The following is a 22,780-nucleotide window of genomic DNA, read 5'->3' on the forward strand; positions in this document are numbered from 1 at the left end:
AACTTTGAATGTGGTTATTGGCATGTAGAATTGGAAGAAAATAGATTAAAACGTCTACCAAGTATTTTAGAGAATTTCGTTGCCAAAGAAACCATGAACCTTGATTTAATTGAATGTTCAAAAGTAAAATAACCTGGCTTTGTCTGGAAGTGGATCACAAAGGCTATACAGTCTCCAAGTAGGATAATAACAAGATGTGGCCAAGGTGCAAGGAAAAATCTTCCCAGAGTTGACCCAGGGCCAATAAAAAAGTGAACAAGGGAGTGCCGCTCAGAACAGAATCCTTGTCTACTCAGAGAATTTCCCCACCTCCACCGTAGGGGACTTCTTAGTGCCTCCCCAGCAGGATTCCATAACTTCTTTGGCCTAGTAATTGCTATGCATCTTCTCATTTTCCCTTTCACTAGTGGCGTTTTTACTGAGGTTATCCTATACCTGCTCCACTACTGGCTGTTGTGTGCTTTTGGAGAAAGGTGGAAATAACTTATGAATTTGGTGCACATTATTATTAGACCAGAAGGAGCCACATCTGGGCCTGATGGAAAAGACTACAAACAGCCAGAGATCCTGGGCTCTGAGCTGGATGTAGTGCCTTGGTGTAACTTTGGGTTGTCTCCTTTGTGTCGTGTCAGAGTATAAGAATGGATATTTGATGTCCAAAAGGGCAGACTGTGGCAGAGACTGGCTATATGCTCATCAAACTTATTATATCCTTTTCTTCCTGGGTACTTGGCTAAAATACATTTCTCATGTCCCTTGTAGTTAGGAGGAGCTATATGACTGAGATTTGGCTCAGTGGATTAGAGCTGGAAGTGATGCACATCCATAAAAATGTCTTGTGATCTCAACATGGCTCCCCCCATTTTCAAGTATAAAGACTTTTTCAACACTGTTAAAACGATTGCAATTTCACTCATGGGAGAGTGGTAAAAGTACTTTTAATATGTTTATTGAAAAACTTTTGTTCGGACATTGCGTAAATATACAAAACTTGGTGAGTGAGAAAAAATGGTCATGACTTGATCCCTCATGGAACTTGTAGTCTAACTGAAGAAACAGATATTAATTAAATCATCACTTATATACAGATTGAGAGTATAGGACATATGAATTGGACCTGGTCTGGGGGTCAGCAAAAGCTTCCTAGAGGAAGTGTCATTTGAACTAAGATGTGAGAAATGAGAAAGAATTTCTTAGATGAGGAGTAATTCCTGCTTGGAGTTCCAGGCCATGGGAAAACTATTTGCAATGGCCCAAGTGAGGGAAGCACAGATGTGCTTTCAAAGAAGAGCAGAAAGAACAGATGTGCCTGCAGTCCTGAGAAGGAGCTGGAGAGGGGTCAGCTGCAGCTGTCTGAAAGGCAGAACCTTGTTGTCAGTGATGCTCTAGGACATGTCCAACAACTGACTGTGGTGGGAGGAGGGAGCAAGCCTGATCTGCAGTTTTTGCCGATTTCCATAGTGTAAATACTCTCATGTAGCCAATTTCAAGCTACTGAAATGACATCACTGATCACTGGAGTTGGGAAGAGATGCTCACAGTCTGCCCTCTGGAGCATTTTGGCCAACACCGTCCATACAGCTTGAGATCCTCTCGGCTCACTTCGTATTCCTGCCCCTGCTGTGGTGAGGTTCCTTCCGGGCTTCCCCAGCTCCTTCCTGGCTTGGGACACCCACAGGCATGGGCTCAGCTCTGACACATGAGCAGCTCAGTAAGGGAGGGTGAGGGCTGATGGATAAATGTTTCCTCCTTTCTTCCCCTGGGCGGAAGGGTCTCAGTTACATTCTATAAAGCTTCTCAGAAGGTCCCAAATAGTTAAGCAACCAGTTTGTTGTGGTGGTGGTCAACTCAAAAAGGATTCTTACATTATTTCTCACTTCTTTCTTGTTTTATTTTTTCCCTCATTGTTCATTCCTGTTCCCTAAGCTCAAGTCCTTAAAATACTCCCTTAAAAATATTTTGGTGGCAAGTTGTCAGTACTTGCTGAAAGATTGGGGGTGGAGTGTGAGGGCAAGGAAGATCAAGGAAGGGTGATTCTTAGGCTTTAGGCCTGATGAACTGGAAGATAAGAATTGCCATTTCCTCAGATTGGGGAGAGAGAGACAGATAAAGAGATGCAGTTTTGGAATAGGCAGAAACCCAGAGTTGAGATTTAGACACATTATGTTGAGGTTCTTTTTATCAATACATACATACATAAATGAAAATGTCTAATAGGTAGTCTGTTATGTAAGTGTGGGCATATAGAAAAGGTTGGAGTCTTTAACGTAGAGATCAATGTCCAATAGAAATATGTTCAATAGAAATGAGAGCTACAAAAGTTGTAACTGAAAATTTCCTAGTAGCCACATAAAAAAGTTAAAAAAAAAGGCAGGTAAAATTAATTTTAATAATAGATTTATTTAACCTAATATATCTAAAATATTATTTTAATAATTAGTATAAAAATTATTAAGGGGAAATTTTACATTATTTTCATCTTAAGTCTCCAAAATCCAGTGTATATTGTAGAAATTGGACTAGCCACATTTCAGGTGCTCAATCGCTACAGTTGATGAGTGGCTACTCTATCAGACAGCAGAGGTATAGATTTTATTTACAATCACAGACTTAGATTAGATCATCTAAGAAGTAAATGTAGGTAGAGAAAAAAATCCATGGACTAAGTCCTTGGGGGTTTCTAATATTTAGGGAGCAAGAAGAGGAATACCCAGCAAAGAAAGTGGGAAAGAGCAGCTAGGAGGGAGATCAGGAAAGTGTGAAGCATGTTACTCATGTTTCAGTCAAGGAGGAGGAAGGCCTTAGGAGGAGCAAAGAAAGCTCATCCATTGTCAGAGGAAGGCAGGGTCATGGGCACAGACACAGGCCTTTTGGTAGATTAGGTGGTGCGGTTGCTTCTATTTTTCAGTGAATTTAGAAGTGAAGTCTTCACTTGAGGATGGGATGGGAAGTATTGGAGTTCTGAGGAGTGAGGAGAAGGGTGAGATAAACAAAATCTGGGAAAGAGTGAAAGTTAATGGATTATGAAAAGATAGTTTGCTGTGAAAAATAAAATCCACTCCCCCCCCCCTTTTTTTAAGAGAAAAGAGAAATGATTGGGAAGTGTCAATAAACATCAAGGAGGAAGTTGACTTTATCCTTGGAGTGTGGAAACGGTGTAACCCCTTGAGAGCTGCTGAAGAAGCTATGCCCTTAGGAAAATAAGAACCAGAAGATGGGGGAACATATAGAGACATAGCTAGAGTGTCAATTTAGCTGATGAAAGACCTGATGTTTCTTAGGGCACAGTGGAGGGTTTTGGGTGTGATTCAAGGAAGGAGGAAATATGGAGGGTCTGTGGAGATTAAGGTAAACAGCAAAGAGAGTGAGAAGACTAGTTCTCAGGGTCTCTTAGAAAAGGTGAGTAATCCCATCTTAATGATGGTCTGTCTCCGGGACCAAATCCCAGCACCGTCTCCCCTAAGAAGCTTGGGGGCCCCCGCCCGGCCCCCGCCCGGCCCCCGCCTGCGCACAGCATCCTCAGTGGCCCTTCGTCGTGGCGGCCCCGCCTGACTGGACCACACCGGCTCTGGGTACCTCTGGGTGTCTGGGGCGCTCGCAGGGAGAGGCGGTCGCCACCCGACACCAACACCCAACAAGTGCAATCAATGCGACCTGGGCCTCGGTCCTTCCAGAAGTTGCCGGGGTTCCGCTCCTGGAGTCCTGGAAAGACTGCAGGAAACTGTGCGGTCGCATGTAGCTCCTCTTAAATGTAGAACAACGACCAAACGCCATAGCCACTGTGCCGCCTAGGTCACCAGCCAGGCGGGAAAGGTGGCGGGGCTTTTCTTTTGGGGGGTTGTTCTCTTTAGTAGTTTGTAATCACGAGGCCAAGGTTTTGGGGGGTGGGGTGTGGGAGAAAGGAGCACAAGGAGGACAGTGGTCCTTCTGACAATCCTATTATAGGCTCTGTTGAAGTCAGAGACATTTTACTAGGAAAGTTTGCATGTGTCCCACCAGACAGCTGTGAAGGGCTGATCTCAGAGTTTATATTTAAATTAAAATTGCAATTCATTTCTCCAGGTTCTTATCTCAAAAAGTGTATATTAAGTCTGTAACTTGGATCTATTTTATATTTCCAATATTCACTTCAGTGTGAATGGATGCATGATCTAAGATATCAGTCACATTAATTCCAAAACTTGATTAAAGTTTGTGAGATTAGAAAGAAAAGTGAGTTCTGTGTGTGGGGTATATGTGCCTTTTGCTCATGCTGCATTGACAAATTTGGTTGCGTTACCTTCGATAAGCTGAACATCTTATGTGAGGATAGGCCAAACATTCCTTGAATTTAATCCAAGGATATCAACTTTAAAAATACAATGTAACAATTATAATATCAAATATCTTTAGTAAATATGTACCCTGTGCTTGCATGTAATACATGCCCATATTTTTCTTAATAGAGCAAATTAAAAAAATATGAAATGATTTCCTTTCTGAGTATATAGCTATTCTACAGTGCTGCTTAACCAGTTTCTATTTTCATGCTGCCAGAAACTTATGGGTCTTGATAATTAGAAATCACATGTAAAACTCAATTTTTTTTAATGTACATTAAATATTAGTTTATAGTTACCATATGTTATATAGTATTCATCTACGTATGCATTCCCTTGGGAACAAAAAAAATACTTAGGTCTAATTTGAGTTGTTTAAATTTGAAAACAGATTTTAGTTAATCTCAATAAGATGTCATGCTATTCAGGTCAAGCAAATATATTTAGGGGATATTGGATTGTTCCTTAGCCAATTTGGAAAGGAGTATGTGTGTGTGTTCCAAATCACAAATCTATTCCTTTAAATGTAAAATGAAGGCATAATGAATTTTAACAGTGCTTTAAGATAAAGAATGTTCATGCTTTAAGATTAACAATGTTTATAAAGTCTTTTATTTTATATTTTGATGACTTTAAGTATACTAGGATGTTAACAAATATATTAATACTATTTTTTTTACTCATTCTCACAAAATTATTTGGAGGAGCTTAAGACCAGCTTCCTTAACAATTTATAAGAAACGTGGAAGCTAGAGATTTTTTTTTAATGAAGTGGAAAAGAAAATTGAATTAGATATTACAAAATAATTTGATTTTTGAAGCTTTGAAACATATTTATCTTTCTCCATGTATGAAAACAGACTCTAATTGAGGGATTTCTAAATGAGGGAATAAATTTGGGATAATGTCTTTAGAGATCATCACACAGAATTTTGCAAGTGCTTCTCTGCTTCTCTTATTTAGTTTCTTTCTGCTTTAGATATCTATGTTTCTTCCCATTTCTTGTCAGGAATTTTCTTTCGCTTGTCTGTAGTATTGAAGAAAGAACCTCAACAGAATTCTTAAAATTAGCAACTGAAAAGAATTATATATCTGAGCAGCCAATGTCTTGAACATAGTCTGTTCTAATTTATGCTTTTTCTCTTTTTGTACTGACTTTGTGAGCTCTGAAATAGAAATATTCAGGATGGAGACTTAGAGTAAGACAGGAGACTCCGTGCCTCTGTAGTAACATGGTTTACCACACTGAAGTAGCCACAAAGTTCATAACTTTTAATAAATTAATAGCATCTTAAATATGAAAATTATTAAAACATTATAAAGGATTTAGAGACAATAGAAAGGCATTCTTTTTACCATCTACCTTCTACTAATTCTCTTACTAGCCCCGAGGACAACTTACAGAGAACAGAAATCTTAGACGAGATTAGTGACTTGCAGAGATTTTCTGATTAAGTACATTTGTTCCATGCTTTGCATTTGACAAGGAACACAGGCAGAGAAGAGTTAGGAGGCTAGTGACATACTTCCCAGTGGGCAAGGGTCCTTCCTAGGTCACTTGTGCATAAGCTTATGTACAAGTAAATAATACCAACTTCTCTGAGGAGGTAATATGAGAGCAAGTTGCTTCCTAGAAATGGTTTCCTATTTGTAGTGAAAACCTTCTTCAGTGGACATTTGTTATTTTTGGTCAGCCTCTCGGTGTCCTTTAACCTGACCTCTGGTAGCAGCACTCTGATTTGACTTTGGAGAAATGCCCTCCCACTATGAGTTTGTGCAGTTTGAGCAGGGCTGTCACCCCACCCCCTAGCTCCAGGCTTGGCATGTGATTCAGGCCCAGTCAGTGAGAAGAGTTCATTCTCCTGGCCCCAGCGATGGGTGGAGTGATTGGGTTTAAACCAGCAAGGATGTTGTGAGCTCAGAGGTACCAGAGAACACAACAGGGAATTCTAGTCTAAAATCAACACGGGAGAGTGAGCTGAATGATGCAGAGAAATCAAGTGCTGATGACATTGTTGGAGCCTCTAGCCCAAGCTTTGCTGAAGACAAATGTTACCTGGATTTTTCAGTTTCTATGAATTTGTGAATTTTCCCCTTTTGAGGAAGCAGCAAGGTTTAGTAGCTCCCTGGAATGTAGAAATTCAATGCCCTAGATTCAAATCCCAGCTTTCTCACTCATTTGTTTCTTCTGTTTCTTTAACCTAACTTGGTTTTCTGGTGGTTTTCAGTGGTTGTCTGATGGAAGCACCTTCCTCATCTAGTCATTGTTGAAAAAATTACACTTAAAGTGTGTGTAGTAGGCTGAATAATGACCACCCAAAGATATCAGATCCTAATTCCTAAAACCAGTAACTGTTACCTTCTTTGGGAAAAGTGTCTTTGCAGATACGATTAGGTTAAAGATCTTGAGTTAAAGAGATTAGCTAGATTATTTTAGTGGACCCTAAATGCCATCACAAGTATCTTTATAAGAGAAAGCCAGATGGAGATTACAGACACACAGAAGAGGAGATACAGTGTAACCATGAAGGCAGGGTTGGAATGATATGTCCACAAGCCAAGGATTGTGCGCAGCCACCAGAAGCTGGAAAAGGCAGGAACAGATTTGTCTATAGAGCCTCTGAAGGTGCACAGCCCTGCTGGCACCTTGATTTTGGACTTCCTTGGCCTCCAAAACTGAGAGAGAATAAACTTCTGTCATTTTAAGCCACCCAGTTTTGGGTAATTTGTTATGATGGGCATAGAAATCTAATATAGTGTACTTCCAAAACTAGGTTTCAATTCTAGACATCACTTATTATTTTTTCCTTGTTATAATGAGTACCGAAGTGTGATCAATGGGCTAATTGTTTCAACTTGCCTTTCCTCATTCATGTATTTATTCAGCAGCTCTATTAAGCTCCTACTTGAGCCAGGTGCTGTGTACCATGGGCCCTACTCTCATGGAACTTTCAGTTTAGCAGCAGTGAATTACCCTTTGTCTCTTTTAAAAAATAAAGATATTGTAGGTTTTTTTCCGTTTTGTTTTGTTGTTGTTGTTTTGTTTTTTCTGGTGATGGGAGTGGATAACCAGGGTTATAATAAGGAACACTGCTCTTTCCCTTCTGAGTTTGGAGCCACCTGAATTGAGGAATAAGACCCAAGAATTGGGCAAATGGAGGTTGAAACGTTCATTTTGTTACAGAGAAAGCTGATGAGAGAATTAGGCTCTGGATAAGTAGCCCAGTAGCTTGTTAATGCTCTCCTAGAATGAAACTCACCTTCTCAGTCATAGTCAGTATTTGCCAGCAGCAACCTCCCACTCCTGCCCTCTGCACAAAGCAGCACCTGTCCTCTAACTCAGCCTTGCAGTGCAGAGGAGAGTTTACTTACTGGCTCCATGCTGGCAGGCTGCAGAAACGCCAAAGGGACTACTCAGCGTGAGGAAGCAGGCTGGTGAGTCAGGCCTTCTACTCACCAACCAAAGCCTTGAACTATTCTTTCTAGCGGTACCCTCATGTCTCTTGTATAACTGAGCTAAGAGAAAGAATAAATGTATCTGTGCTCCTCAACGAAACAAATTCCTAGCATCAGAGGCCACTATGTTACCAACTACTTGTGGGATTTGCCTAGAGTCTGAGGTTTACATACCTTTTGGAGGGTTTGAAAAAGGGACGGCCATGAAGTGGGTTTTAAGGTAATGAATTCTTTTACTGAGTAGCATGTAATTTCCTCCTAGCAATGCTGGGCACTTTGGGACATTAAAAAAAGTGCAAGCCATGGAACATTTCCTTCCTCTCAATGTATTATACGCTGTAGCCAAGGGACCCACAATTATTTCTGTCCTACTTTGTGGAAGTGGGTCAAACCCAATCCCTAACATTTGTATTACTTTAACATTTTTCAGGCACATATCTGATCATCACATCCTAATTGGTAAATCAAGTAAAGTTAACTTTAAACATTGAGGCTGAATTTCTCATTAGAATCTTAGTTGTCTTTCTGAGATCATACCTTTCTGAGATGGATATATGTTTATATAAAAGAAATCAGCAGAGGCTAACTTAAATGACTTCCCTTTTTACTAATTTTGAAATGGAGTTATTTTTCTTTGCTGTCCACATAAGCTAAAGAATCTTGTTAAGACCATAATCACATTTCCAGTAAGAAGAAAACTCTTTTGTCATTTTGAGCCTACATTATTAATGTGTTCCCCTAACTTGTACCCCTGCCTGTGATCTAAACCTGACTTAATCTTTAAACAAAGTTATGCCAGAGTGATTTTTTTTGTGTGTGTAAAATGAATATCCTACACTCTTTTTTTCTAAAATCCCTCAATGCTTCCCCGGAGCCTAGAGGATAGAGGAAGTGAAGTTATGTATTTTATGCATCCCAACTATGAATATTTTTAAAAAGTTGATCAACCATGATAGAAGAAAGAGTAAATTATCTTTCTATTCTTTGTATGGAAAATATGAAATTTTTGTTGCATGAAGAAGTAACCAAACACTATATAGCCAAAAAAGTAGGAAAAAGAGTATTATAGAGGTATATCTGGTAGTTTGTTAACAAAGATATTGTTATTTTTCTGGATTTTGAAATGTTGTGATTATTTGTTAGTTTTTTAGAATTTGTCATGTGTGTTGATAACCACAAAAACCCCACTTCTTTAATTCTAGTATTCACATTCACACCTCGTTTTGTATTTCTGCTTTGACAGACACTTCCTTTAGTTAGGCCCCACAGTTTTATGTTTCAGTCCCCAAAATATCTGACTTCACCACTGATGGAGAGGCAAAGTTAGAAGCAGAACAACTGGAGGCTGTGGCTGTAAAATAGAAGGAGTGAGATGGTGACTTGGATTAGGGTGATGGCAAATATTTAGGGTTTGGGTTTGTTTTGAAGGTAGAACCTTCAGCAGGATTTGCTGGTGAGTTGGTTATTGCATGTTATTGGAGAGACAGAGAAGAATCAAAGATGAGCAGTTCAGGGCTTCCCTGGTGGCGCAGTGGTTGAGAGTCCACCTGCCGATGCAGGGGACACAGGTTCGTGCCCTGGTCCGGGAGGATCCCACATGCCGCGGAGCGGCTACGCCTGTGAGCCATGGCTGCTGAGCCTGCACGTCCGGAGCCTGTGCTCCTCAACGGGAGAGGCCACAACAGTGAGGGGCCCGTGTACCATAAAAAAAAAAAAAAAAAAAAAAAGATGAGCAATTAATCAGCAAATCCTATTGAAGTTTCTACCTTCAAATCAAATCCCCAGAATGCTTTTGCTCCAAGTTACTGAGGATGGAGATGTCATTTACCAAGATGGAGGAGTCTATGGGAGGAACAGATTGGATTCTTATGAGAGTTTCAGTCCTATACTGTCTGAGATGTCTGTTAAATATCTAGGTGGAGATATTGAATAGAAAGTTGGTGTCTGGGTTTGGAGTTCCTCGCAGAGGACTAGACTCAGATGTCATTTTGTGATACCTCGGCTTAGAGTTAGTGTTTAATGCCCAGAGGCTCTAAGATATGCCATGGGAGTGAGTTAGAGGATCCAAGAACTAAGCTGTGGAGTATTTAGAGGTCATGGAAATGAGGAGAAACTAGCAATGATGCCTAGGGAAGGAGCATTAAGTGAGGAGAAAAAAAGAAAAACCCAAAACAGGACAGAGATGTGCTGGAAACTGGGTGAAAAGGGTGTTTCTAGGAGGAGGGAGTGTTTGATCAACTGTGTTGAATTATGCTTATAGATGAAATAAGGCGAGGACTGAAAATTGACATTGAACTTAGCAATGACCTCAACATCTGCTGTTTTAACAGAGAGGTCAGTTACAAAGAATGGGTGAAGAGAAATTAGACAACAAGTAGAAGAATGACTTCAAGGAGTTGTAGAGGAGAACACAGAAATTGGGTGCCTGCTGTGGGGAGGTGAGATCAGAGACAGTAGGTCTTTTGTTTTCTGATGCGGGCAATCAAGAGAAGAGAGGAAAATCACTAAGAGAGGAAGGAGAGGGGAGAATAGCCAAAGCAATGTCCTTGAGAAAGCGAGCGGGTGAGAGCTGTTGTACAAGAAGAGGGGTTGCCTTTAGATTGGAATGTGGATGATTTTCACCTGCAGTAATGGGAGGGCACACAAAGTGTATGGATACAGATGCTCTCAGGAGGGCAGCTTTGGCAGTCTCTTTTGATTGCTTTTGTTTTCCCAGTGAAATTGAAAGCAAGGACATCAGCTCCAAGTAAGGTCAAGGGGCAGTGCTGGAAGTGTGAAGAGAGAGTAGAAAATATGAACTAGAGAGGGGAGAGTGAATGGACTAAGGAGTTGTACTGTGATTACTGGGTAACGTTCAGGTCCACTTGGGTTCTTATTAACGAATGTGAAATGAGACCAATCATGTTTTTGTTTCTCCCATCACATCAATTATTCAGGGTACAAATACCGCAGAATAGGTGTAGACTTAGATTCAACTAGGGTTTTGTGTTTTCTCAAATGAGGATGACAGACTGTGGCGGGCAGGGGTGATAGAGTTGGGAGTCTATGAGAGAGAGTGGTCATAAAGTTTGCCTTTGGAATTTAAGCTGGCTTAAGGTACGAAGGTGGTGAGGGAGAGTGAAGAGGTGGTAGTATCAATGAATTACAGGTCCTGGTAGGGGTCAAAAATTGTTGGTGCTGGGGAGTAAATAGAATGTGGGGATTAGAGAGTAGGCAGCTTCAAATTGACTCATCAAGGAGCAGTGACTGGTACTGAAGAGGATTAAGGTATGAACATGAACACGAAAGGCTCCTTGAGGACAGACAATAGTTTTGGTTTTTATAACCCATACCTCAGCCTGACAGATATTCAATAAATGTTTCTGAATGAATTCAGAGAAAAAGTTGACTATCAGAATGGAAGGAAGGTGATGAAAGTAGGTCACTATGAGTCAGTTTTTTAATCAGCAACTGCATTTGTCCTCATGCATTTGTGGAATGCACAGGACAAAAGACCCAAGCAGGTAAAGGGGACTTATTTTAATTTTCAGACTTCGCTAAATGCAAAAATGAGAACATAAACTACAATGGGGCCTCATAAGAACTGAAGTCCCCCAGGAACTGAGGTGTCTCCTGCAGCTTCTCCTGGTGGGACTGCTTTCCTCTGCTTTTCCTCACAGATGGGTCTCTTCTTCTCATCTTACACACAGACCAACATGGGCACCTCAATCCTAAGTCAGTGTGAACTTTTGATTTCCCTCCACACATCTAACTCACTTTCTTAGTGCTCATGATTCTGGAAGAGGGACATGATGGGCTAGGTTGGGTTAGGTGATCCCAAAGCCACAGTCAGGACAGGAGTGATGGTGATAAGGTACCATTATGGCCACTTAGGCCCAACCTCACAGCACAGTCTATAAGCGAGAGTTGTTTGGGGGAAGGGGGTTGCACGGGAAAGGCAAACCCAAACAAGTCAACTTTTTGTGAGGGCAGGGATCAGGCAGAAAAAAGCAAGACATGTTGAATTAAGCAAACATATTCTTGTATTTATAAGAACACATGCTTTAGCTAAAATAATCCTCTTATCAACTAGTGGATATTGCTAATTTTGCTAGCCGCCATTACTATTAGCAAGCCTTGGCCACCCAGTGTCTTCATAAACTTCTTTCTGTTTCCTCTGATGAGGCCGCTTATTTGTACCTTGACCTACTCAGTTGATTTGTACCAGAACGTACCAAGATAAGTTATTTTTCAGGTCAAATAACTTTTTTAAATTGATGTATAATTGATTTACAATATTGCATTAGTTTCAGGTATATAGCACAGTGATTCAGTTATATATATATATATATATATATATATATATATATATATTCTTTTTCAGATTCTTTTCCCTTATAGGTTATTAAAAATATTGAATATAGTTCCCTGTGCTATACAATAGGCCCTCAGGTCAAATAAGTTTTAAAATACAATACCCTTCTTCATAGCTCTCTACTACAGAGGTGCTGATTAAGCCGGCATTGTAAGGCTACCTTGGGCAGTAGCTTCATGATGTATCAATAGTCTTCCAGGATGAGGGGAAAGTGTCCTTATTACCATTTTAGAGGAGCATTAGGTACTCCTCCTATTTGTAGCTCCAATAACATCTATCAGATTGCTTGCCTGTGTACCGATCTGGATTCCCTGCTAGAAAGTAAGCCTTTAGAGGGCAGGGATCATATGTGTCTTGTTTGTATTTGTATCCACAGTGCCTAAACAGCAGAATGATGGGCTCATTTAGCCTGAAAGATATTATATAAATATTTGTTGAATAGTGCAGCAAAGGGGGTGTGAGTGTAAGCATGTGTGTAAATTACTAACCAGGTTTAAGCAAGCCTGGTGGTTCTTCAAACTATTCCATGTAATATTGAGTGGATACTTCTGTTATAAGGTTCTGATCTCCCATGTTACAGCTTAAGGAGACCGTGTGTGTGTGCACATGTGTGTGAAGTGTTATAGTTACTGTACAGGATGAAGAGACGATCCTAATCACCATCTGGCATAAAACAGCTGTTCCCTGAGCTATTCAGTGCCCAAGGCAGTTATTCATTTCTCTGGCCTGCATGGATACTTCCAAAATGATTCTGTCACAGCATGTGTATTCTGGCATTCCCTCTGAACACTGGTAAACCTGGAGCCAAGGATCTATTACTGCCTGAAGTGTGGAATGTGTGACATTGATCATCCCCTCCCTGAGCTGGCACTGCTCTGAAGCAGCCTAGGAACCAGGGGAGTGAGCCCACTGCCAAATCCATCTGGTTTTGATCCCATCGCACTTAATGAGTCAAAACATTTTTTTTTTATAGATGCTTTATTTTTTTAACTATCCCAGAAGCCAATGAGTACCCTGACTATAGTCAGGAAAGTGTTTAATGTAGTCACTGTAGAGACATTCATGAAGACACATAAAGTGTTATCACATGTTTAATAGGTGCTCACAAGTACTTCCTATGTATGGAGTTGATGGCAATTTCTACTGAAGTTTTTGATTTCCAGCTACACTAAATCCTAAGTGTGACCTTTAGGTAGTATTCAAAAATAGACTCGGATACGTGGTTGTAGTTCTGTAAATAAATGACCTTTGATTTTGTATTTCTCAGTGAACGTTTGGAAATCTATATATATCTCTACAAGCTGATTTTAAGAAACTAAAAATGCATCCACTGTTGTTCTACTGGAAGCTAATTAATGGAGACTAAGACACAGGGGCTAAGGAATGTCATATATTGAGCATCTGTTAATTATTAGGCACTGTGTTAAGCCATGCATTATCAAGTCTTGAAAGACAGGCAGATTGTTGATTGCGTTCCACAGATAAGAAAACTCTGGCTCAGAGAGAGAACTGCTCCAGCCCCTGGCACCTATTGGCAGAACCAGGATTTGAGGTCTTTCTGACTCTAAGGCTTGCAAACTCCTTCCACTCATGTGCTGGGCTACATCCTCTTTCTTGGTGGCATTAGGAGCAGTCCAGGGTGCTTGGAGGACTGAGGGTCTCTCAGGTGCTCTAGTGGTGTGGAAATGGTTCTAAATATTTTCCTTAATTCTTGTCTGCCTTGAGCAAGTCACTTTTCTCAGTTTGCCTCATAAAACTCATCTCATCCTTGCTGCTTTGGAAAACTATTCTATTTTTATGAAGAGCTATGATCTTGCAGAAGGAGGGTGACATTTAATGTGCCCAACCTCATTCTTAGATAGTAATGAAAATGACACCTTTGTCCTTTACATCCTGTAGCAATTGAATGCTTTTCCAGTTTTTCCAAAGATGGTTCCAAGTGGCAGTGTTGTTTTTAGTAAGTCCTCACAGAGGCACCCTGTGGATGAAAAGGAAGAATGCCAGGGAGTGGTGGCAGTCAGGTAGTTCAGCCCTGATTGCTTGTGTGGATCTGTAGTCAAGTGTTCGACTACTGGCTGCTGCTTTCGAGTTCCTGTCTGACCAAAGCCACAAAGACCTGTTGCATTTTAGAAATTGCCCTAGAAAAGAAATGACCTCTGAGGCGCCTATCGTGCTATGGATTGGAGAGCTCAAGAATTCCCAGGAAATGAACATATAGTTGTTGATAGTGAAGATGAAAATACAGCTAGTGTTACACAGATATTTTATTTTATTTTATTTTATTTTATTTTATTTTATTTTATTTATTTATTTTTTTTGCGGTACATGGGCCTCTCACTGTTGTGGCCTCTCCTGTTGCGGAGCACGGGCTCCGGACGCGCAGGCTCAGCGGCCATGGCTCACGGGCCCAGCCGCTCCGCGGCATGTGGGATCTTCCCGGACCGGGGCACGAACCCATGCCCCCTGCATTGGCAGGCGGACTCTCAACCACTGCGCCACCAGGGAAGCCCTACACAGATATTTTAAATGTTAGAATGTTAGCTTTCGGATGAACTTCGGCAGTTGCTTTCTTTTCTTTTTATTGTGAAAATGGTGACCGTTCTATATCTACCCAGGGAATCATTTCTAACAATACCACACTCGTTAATGGGAGAGTGATGGTTTTCTTGAGTGGGAAGTGCAGCAGGAATATGGGGAAGGATGGACTGTTTCTGGAAAAGAGGTGAGGGCATGATTACTTTGCTGGGCCAATAATAATCAACTGCTCCAAAATGGCCATAAAGGTATTCTTGGTGTTCCTAGACAGTTTCCAAAATAAAATTATGTGAGTGGATAGAATTTAGCAATGACACTGTGTGTTTACAATTTTAGGATCCAGTGCTAGAATTACCAAGGCCTTGGGTTTATATTGCCCAAGCCATTTCTTAGCCTGGCTTTTAAATGAAACCTTTCTAAAATTTGTACATAGTGCTTTTGCCTTGTTTAAAGGAAAAAAATCACAATAGCTGGAACCCCAATTTGTTCAAATCTGCCTTTTGCAACTGATTTTATTTACTTACAGTTCTATTACACTTAGAAAAAGATTTATGGCATCAGCAGTGAAATCAAAAGAGTGTGTGAGTTTTCTAATCATTTATTTCCTACAGAAATTTTAATCATCCAGATCTCCAGATTTGGGTCTCTTACCCTTGAAAAAGGAATGTTTTTCAAGTGTTGATTTTCACTGTAACTAGAGGTTTTACTCCTATTGAGGTTGGCCTTCAAGTTTTATTTTCTTGAACCTGGAGTGAATTTCACATCTTCCTAGATTTGTTCCTGTGTCTGCAGCCCTGATATAAACATCCCATCCATGAGGGAATATTTTTACTCCTTAAAGAAGCAGCTTCTGTGGCTGGAAAGGGTGGGTAACAAGAAGACCTCGAATTTATGCGTCCATACTGTGAACATAGTCCAGAATGGTGGTATGTGCATGGAGGATAATGGGAGTCTAATAAGCGTGTCACACTTAATAAACTCTCTGCATCTGCTTGGGAAAGAATCTGAGATATAGAAGTGAAAATCAAAAATCAAGGTCTGGTTCTCTTGCTGCATGATCTGGCCAAATTATTTAACACATTGGATCCTCAGTTTCCTATTTTGTTAAATGGTGTTGATAAAATTAACTGCTGACTATATTGCTGTGAGGACCAAGTGAGATTTCTGTGTGAAAACATAATGTAAACTAGAAAATAGCAGGCGCATTATTAGTGACTCGAAAGACTCATGAGAACATATATGCTGATATAGAAAAGCTGATGGTTGTCTATCAGTGTAAAGCAGTTACAAAGTGCTTTTGCAAAAAGAAAATTTATCTGGAAATATGAGTGGGTTGACTGTGTTCCCTCCCATCTTTTACTTCCCCTCAGTCAGCAGATCATATTCCAACTTGATACTGGGTAGGGAATCTAAAGCTTGGTATGATACATTTGCCTGGTGGTTATCTGAAAACTAATGTTCTAGTTTTATGTAAATGTGTTCAAGCTACATTGGTGCCCAAGTGTATTATTTGGTTTTAAAGTTTCGTGTATCATGTGCTTTTAAGGAGTTAATAAAACCTTAACTACTTAATAAACTGCTAGGGAACAACTGTGACAAGTGTTGGCATCAGATATACTGGGGAATAAGGTTTTCAGCAGAAGTGTCTTAATTAGGAGTGAGGCCAGGTTCCATTCTCTATTTCACCTTGGTTTCTGCTTCTGGTCAGCTTTATAGCCTAGAGTTTCGTGATTGGCTGCACATGAGTTAAATTCCCGTTCTGTGTGGTGGTTAATACCGTTGGCAAGTCTGTGTAGATAAACAACAAAAAGAGTGCCAAATCCATTTGAGGACAAACAGCAGGTCATGGTTTGGCAAGCATCCTTGGTCCTTTCATGTAGACTTAGTTTTAGGCATGGGAAAAATATGACTCCTGATGCAAAGTGAAAAAATATGTCAAGGTGTTTGAGATATTTTGCCTAAAACAAATAATGGTATGAAATGTGAGGAAAGCTAAGAGCTGTTAAGATAACAAAGAAAGAAATAATCATTTACAAATAGCTGTTTACCTCACTTGAAAACAATAATCAGGAATTTGTATTTCTTTAAAGCCTTTCTGTTGGTGGTAATATCCCTACCCCTATTTCTCAAAAGACAATTATCACATAAAATGGCTTATAATAGACGTGTTATTGCTTTCCTGGCGTTCAGCATGTAAGATTTTCATTGGTATACTTGTCCTTTTTTTTTCTAAGCACCTGCAATTATATTTACATTCTGACAAAATGTAGTAGAGGTGGCACTTAAATCTCCAAGTTTCTGTCTACGATCCTAAGCAATTTTGGTCTTTTCACCTTTGCCTGTTTTCTGTAACAATTTCAAGTGCAGTTAAGGCACAGAAGTATCATTTTGTAAAGCTTCCACAAAGACAGTGTCTTTTGGGTTTTGGTGCTAGATAACATCCCAGTTATGTGCTTTATAATTAGTTTGGCAGATCTAGAATTAGCTCAGAATCAGAACCTCAGCAGTGAGGCTGTAAGAGCTTAGCTTTGAATGTGGGAACAATTCTGACTTTCTGAGTGAGGACAGAAGGGGCTGAGGTGCTGGCATTTGTCTTCAACAGTGCTGAGTGGCTGGTAGGATGGGCTGTTGATGGCAGTGCAGTGAGTTAGCTGACGGATGACACTTTGTGAGAACCAGGAAGAAGGAAGATCACAAATACCGCACAAATTCTCTTCCTGGTTCTAGATTAAAATAGAAGACTCTTTATCCTACTAAGAATAGGTAATGCACTTACCTTAGATCTCTAGTGAGAAAAAGTAATGAAATATTATATATGAGATACCCTAATTTTACATTCATCCAACAATCATGCATTTACTAAGCATCTTCACAGGACCTGTGATGGGTATGGGGTTTCCTCCTATTTACAAGCTAAAAATGTAGCCTGCCACAGTTTCATGGATGCCGGCTGACTGCAGACACGGAATCAGGACCTGTCAGAGACAAGGACTTCCTTACCGCATAGCATGCAGGCTGAGCTTTGTGTTCATGTCAGTTTTTCTTGCCCCCAAGTCCCCTGGGGCCACATGGAGGGGCTCAGGTGGAGGCTGTGCATATAGGTTTGTGTTATGGCTCAAAGTATAAGTTTGGGGAGTCTATGGCTTTCAGAGAAAAAGTGCTCTTTTTCCCAGGGGGAGGTATTACCTCACTCCTCAAGGTTGCCTGCTGTGAACGCAACCCTGGGAAACAATCTGGGTAAAGAGCAGAGAGCAGCCAGAACCTGGCATTCTTGGCATCCAGTATGATTGATTGTCAGGGGTGCTCAGAACCCATGGTGGACTGCCTCTTCCAACACTAAGGAACTCAAGACAATTATCTTCCAAACCATACGTGTGTGTTGTAACATGCATAAACCCTATGCACATGTATTTGTAGTTTCAAAGCATTATTATTCCCTCTTTTGAGCAAATGAGGAATTTGAGGCCCATTGTGTTTAAATAAGAGGCTAATATCACAAATAAATGGCACAGCAGGCATAGTCTAATGTTACCATTAGCTGTTTTGCATTAGTGCTAAAGGATTGTCAGGCTATGATGGCATGGTGTTGTAGTGAGGACTTTTCCATTGTTTTATTTACTACCATGTATGTTTCAGGAAATGAGGTCTCCTTTTTCTCATCTGTTCCTGCATTTTGATTCTGTTGGTCTAGTGTGTCCCTACATCTTTTCCTCCCCTTAGCTTAGATAAATCTGTTTATTTCTAAAGGCCCATAGCTTTCACAAAGTTGTAGGAAATAGGGTCAAAACAATGAAATTGCCTGTTATCATAGAACTGCAGAGCTGTAGAGAGAAAATGAACCTCAGACACAATTTAGTCTAACTACCCCACCTCCATTTTACGAATAAGAAAGCAGAGGTCCAGAAAGTCTCAGTGAATTGCCACCCAAGGTTAAAGGTCTTATTAGTGGTAAAGAGAACAACAAACCCAAGTTTTTCTGTATATAAAATTCATTGTTTTGGTCACTGCACTACACTGCATTCTGAAAGAAAAAGAATCCAAGGATATTGGCAGAAACTAGTACCTTCTCATTATGTGTTCCAAAATTCTGTTTAGTAACAATAGTATTTCTGTTTTTCATATATAGGATAAACAATCTAGGTATTGAAATGAGAACAGAATTATAATTCCTTTAAATCATGGGCTACAAACTTAAATGCCCCTCTAAGACCAGCAGATAACAGAAAAATGGGCAGTGTGGTCAATGGGAGGAATGGCGACAGCAAACTAGAGAAGGCACACCCGTCAGACACCCTGCTTCAACGTTTCTTGAGTATCATATGTCCACCAAATCTATGTCTGCCTCTGGACTTGGCCTTCCAGCTGCCATTTTGCAATACGCGTAGGCTTTCAGAGCTAAATAGGATATTAGTTGTCAGCTGCTGTAACCCATCATTATATGCTGAAAGAGAAGCAAAGGAGATGCAGTGACTTGCTCAAGTCAGTAAAGCTAGTTTGTTATACCAGTTGTGGCTAGAACCGAATTTCCAAACTCCTAGTCCTGTGTCCTTTCTACTTCATCTTGAAACAGTTTGAAAAAAAAGAATATTCAATTCTGTAAGAAAAAGCAATGGGCAAATCAGTTTTGACATGTAGTAACACATCTTGTGGATAACCTCTCAGAAACTGATCAATAATTATTTATTGAGCGTATTACCACATGCCCATGCTAAGTGACATGAGGCATACAAAAGTATATCAGACATTTTTGTTCGTTTCCATCTTCTCTAGTTGGGAAAGTCAAAACTAATATTGGAGGATAACTAAATGCTGGAATCTTTGGCATTGACTTTAATTAAGTATACAAAAAGTTCAGAAAGAAGAAAGATTAGATTATTGGCGACTTGAAGGCCTTAACTCTCCACATTCCAACAATTGTATATCTTTAGTAGCATATTTAAGAGAACCCTCTGTCGTAGCCACAGGAATATTATGATATTTGCTAGAGGATGCCAGTACTAGAATTATGTGTGTGTGCGCGCATGTGCGTGCATGCACATGGATGTGAGGTACTGAATTGTAATCTGTGTTATTCATTCTTCATGTTAAATCATAACTTTTGTCCATTGATATCTTAAATGTCTCCTTGACCCCTATTTTGAAGTTAATGGCAAATGCTGAAATAGATATAAAAAGTATGATAACTAAAGTCGTGCTGAAATGAAGAGAAATATCTACCCTCTGATAGAGGTGTTGTAAGAAATATCAGTCAAAAAAAGCAACTATGGCCCTCTATGCCTTTTTTTTTTTTTTGCTGTACGCGGGCCTCTCACTGCTGTGGCCTCTCCCGTTGCGGAGCACAGGCTCCGGACACACAGGCTCCGCGGCCATGGCTCGCGGGCCCAGCCGCTCCGCGGCATGTGGGATCTTCCGGGATCGGGGCACGAACCCGTGTCCCCTGCATCGGCAGGCAGACTCTCAACCACTGCGCCACCAGGGAAGCCCCGGCCCTCTATGCCTTTTGATTGATGTTTTGTTTGCACCAGTATTTAAGTTCTGTTTTCATACTCTATGATGCTGTTGTCAGCCTCACCATGATAGTTTTACCCTCGTAGCGAATTTTCCTCTCCTATACCTTTTTGTAACTTGGTTGGCATCCCTAGCAGATTTGTCACTTCTACCTTTTTCTTTCTCTCCATCTCAGATGCTTGGTCTGCAGAACTCTCCCTTCTTAGGTACTTTGAAATTAATCCTGATATGAGGTTTGGCAGACGTTTCTTGGAAAGGGTCAGGTAGTAAATGTTTTTGGCTTTGTGGCCCATATGGTCACAATTACTCATCTCTGCTTTTGTAGCATGAAAGAAGCCATAGAAAATAGGTTAACATATAGGCTTGACTGTGTCCAGTAAAACTTTATTTGCAGAAACAGGTGATAGGCTGAATTTGGCCCTGGCCATGCTTTGCCAACTCCTGCTCTAATCTTAATAAGGAGTTGTCTGATTATATAGGAAGAAGCTCCTGTTTACATTCTTCCCTTCTGATTCTAAATCTATTTTTGTTTTATAATGTACATAATATGTTAATAAAGTAGAATGTAAATATAATCTATATACAAATGAACTTATATACAAAACAGAAACACACTCACAGACTTAGGGAACAAACTTATGTTTGCCAGGGGGAAGAGTGGGGCGAAGGGATAGTTAGGGAGTTTGGGATTGACATGTGCACACTACTATATTTAAAATAAATAACCAACAAGGACTCACTGTATAGCACAGGGAATTCTGCTCAATATTATGTAACAACCTAAATGGGAAAAGAATTTGAAACAGAATAGATACATGTATATGTATAACTGAATCACTTTGCTGTACACCTGAAACTAGTACAACATTGTTAATCAACTGTACTCCAATATAAAATAAAAAGTTAAAAATAAATATAATCTATAGATAAACAACTGTACATATATTGGAACACCTGCTCAGAAATTTTGTACTGATATTAATGTGCGAAAAAGATTGGAAAATTAGAAATTTCTATTCCAACTTTACATTCTTTACAAAGATCATGCATTTGAAAATATACCTCTCTCATGCTTATACACGAGAAAGGCATTCTTAGTGTAGGGAGTAGTGAGTGTGAAATTGCAAAATAGGGGAAGGATTCTAGAGAATGTTAGGTTCTTATGAATTCTCTCACATTTTTTTGTTTTTTTAATCTCCATTTAAAAAACTTTTTTCCAGTCCCTGTGGACTTTTTAAAAAAATATATTGATTTTTTATACAGCATGTTCTTATTAGTTATCTATTTTATACATATTAGTTTATATATGTCAATCCCAATCTCCCAATTCATTCCACCACCACCAACCCCCACCCCTGCTTCCTCCCCCCTTGGTGTCCATATGTTTGTTTTCTACATCTGTGTCTCTAATTCTACCTTGCAAACCAGTTCATCTGTACCATTTATCTAGATTCCACATATATGTGTTAATATACAATATTTATTTTTCTCTTTCTGACTTAACTTCACTCTGTATGAAAGTCTCTAGGTCCATCCACGTCTCTACAAATGACCCAATATCATTCCTTTTTATGGCTGAGTAATATTCCATTGTATAAATGTGTCACAACTTCTTTATCCATTTGTTTGTCGATGGGCACATAGGTTGCTTCCATGTCCTGGCTATTGTAAATAGTGCTGCAATGAACATTGGGGTGCATGTGTCTTTTTGAATTATGGTTTTCTCAGGGTATATGCCCAGTAGCGGGATTGCTCGGTCATATGGTAATTCTATTTTTAGTGTTTTAAGGAATGTCCATACTGCTCTCCATAGTGGCTGTATCAATTTACATTCCCACCAACAGTGCAAGAGGGTTCCCTTTTCTCCATACCCTCTCCAGCATTTGTTGTTTATAGATTTTCTGACGATGCCCGTTCTGACCATGTGAGGTGATACCTCATTGTAGTTTTGCTTTGCATTTCTCTAATAATTAGTGATGTTGAGCAGCTTTTCATGTGCCTGTTGGCCATCTGTATGTCTTCTTTGGAGAGATGTCTATTTAGGTCTTCTGCCCATTTTTTTATTGGGTTGTTTGTTTTCTTAATATTGAGCTGCATGAGCTGCTTATATATTTTGGAGATTAAGCCTTTGTCTGTTGATCCATTTGCAAATATTTTCTCCTATTCTGAGGGTTATCTTTTCATCTTGTTTATAGTTTCCTTTGCTGTGCAAAAGCTTTTATGTTTCATTAGGTCCCATTTGTTTATTTTTGTTTTTATTTCCATTACTCTAGGAGGTGGGTCAAAAAAGATCTTGCTGTGATATATGTCAAAGACTGTTCTTCCTATGTTTTCCTTTAGGAGTCTTATAGTGTCCGGTCTTACATTTAGGGCTTCGATCCATTTTGAGTTTATTTTTGTGTATGGTGTTAGGGAGTGTTCTAATTTCATTCTTTTACATGAAGCTGTCCTGTTTTCCCAGCACCATTTATTGAAGAGGCTGTCTTTTCTCCATTGTATATTCTTGCATCCTTTATCAAAGGTAAGGTGACCATATGTGCGTGGGTTTATCTCTGGGCTTTCTATCCTGTTCCATTGATCTATATTTCTGTTTTTGTGCCAGTACCAT

General features: G+C 39.9%; 1 protein-coding gene across 1 annotated transcript in view; it reads left to right on the forward strand.

The window, feature by feature from the left end:
• IQCM (IQ motif containing M) overlaps window positions 1-22,780 on the forward strand; it is a gene marked incomplete at both ends in the record, with an annotated part of 428,042 nt that overhangs the window by 69,128 nt on the left and 336,134 nt on the right. Inside the window, 5 exons of the mRNA XM_082611212.1 lie at window positions 1,228-1,462; window positions 3,449-3,735; window positions 10,036-10,109; window positions 14,029-14,150; window positions 18,873-19,045. Coding sequence (XP_082467338.1) covers window positions 1,228-1,462; window positions 3,449-3,735; window positions 10,036-10,109; window positions 14,029-14,150; window positions 18,873-19,045 — 891 coding nt within the window. The remainder of the gene's footprint in view (window positions 1-1,227; window positions 1,463-3,448; window positions 3,736-10,035; window positions 10,110-14,028; window positions 14,151-18,872; window positions 19,046-22,780) is intronic.

This window comes from Mesoplodon mirus (assembly GCF_964341445.2).
Source record: "Mesoplodon mirus genome assembly, chromosome: 2".
Classification (NCBI taxonomy): domain Eukaryota; kingdom Metazoa; phylum Chordata; class Mammalia; order Artiodactyla; family Ziphiidae; genus Mesoplodon; species Mesoplodon mirus.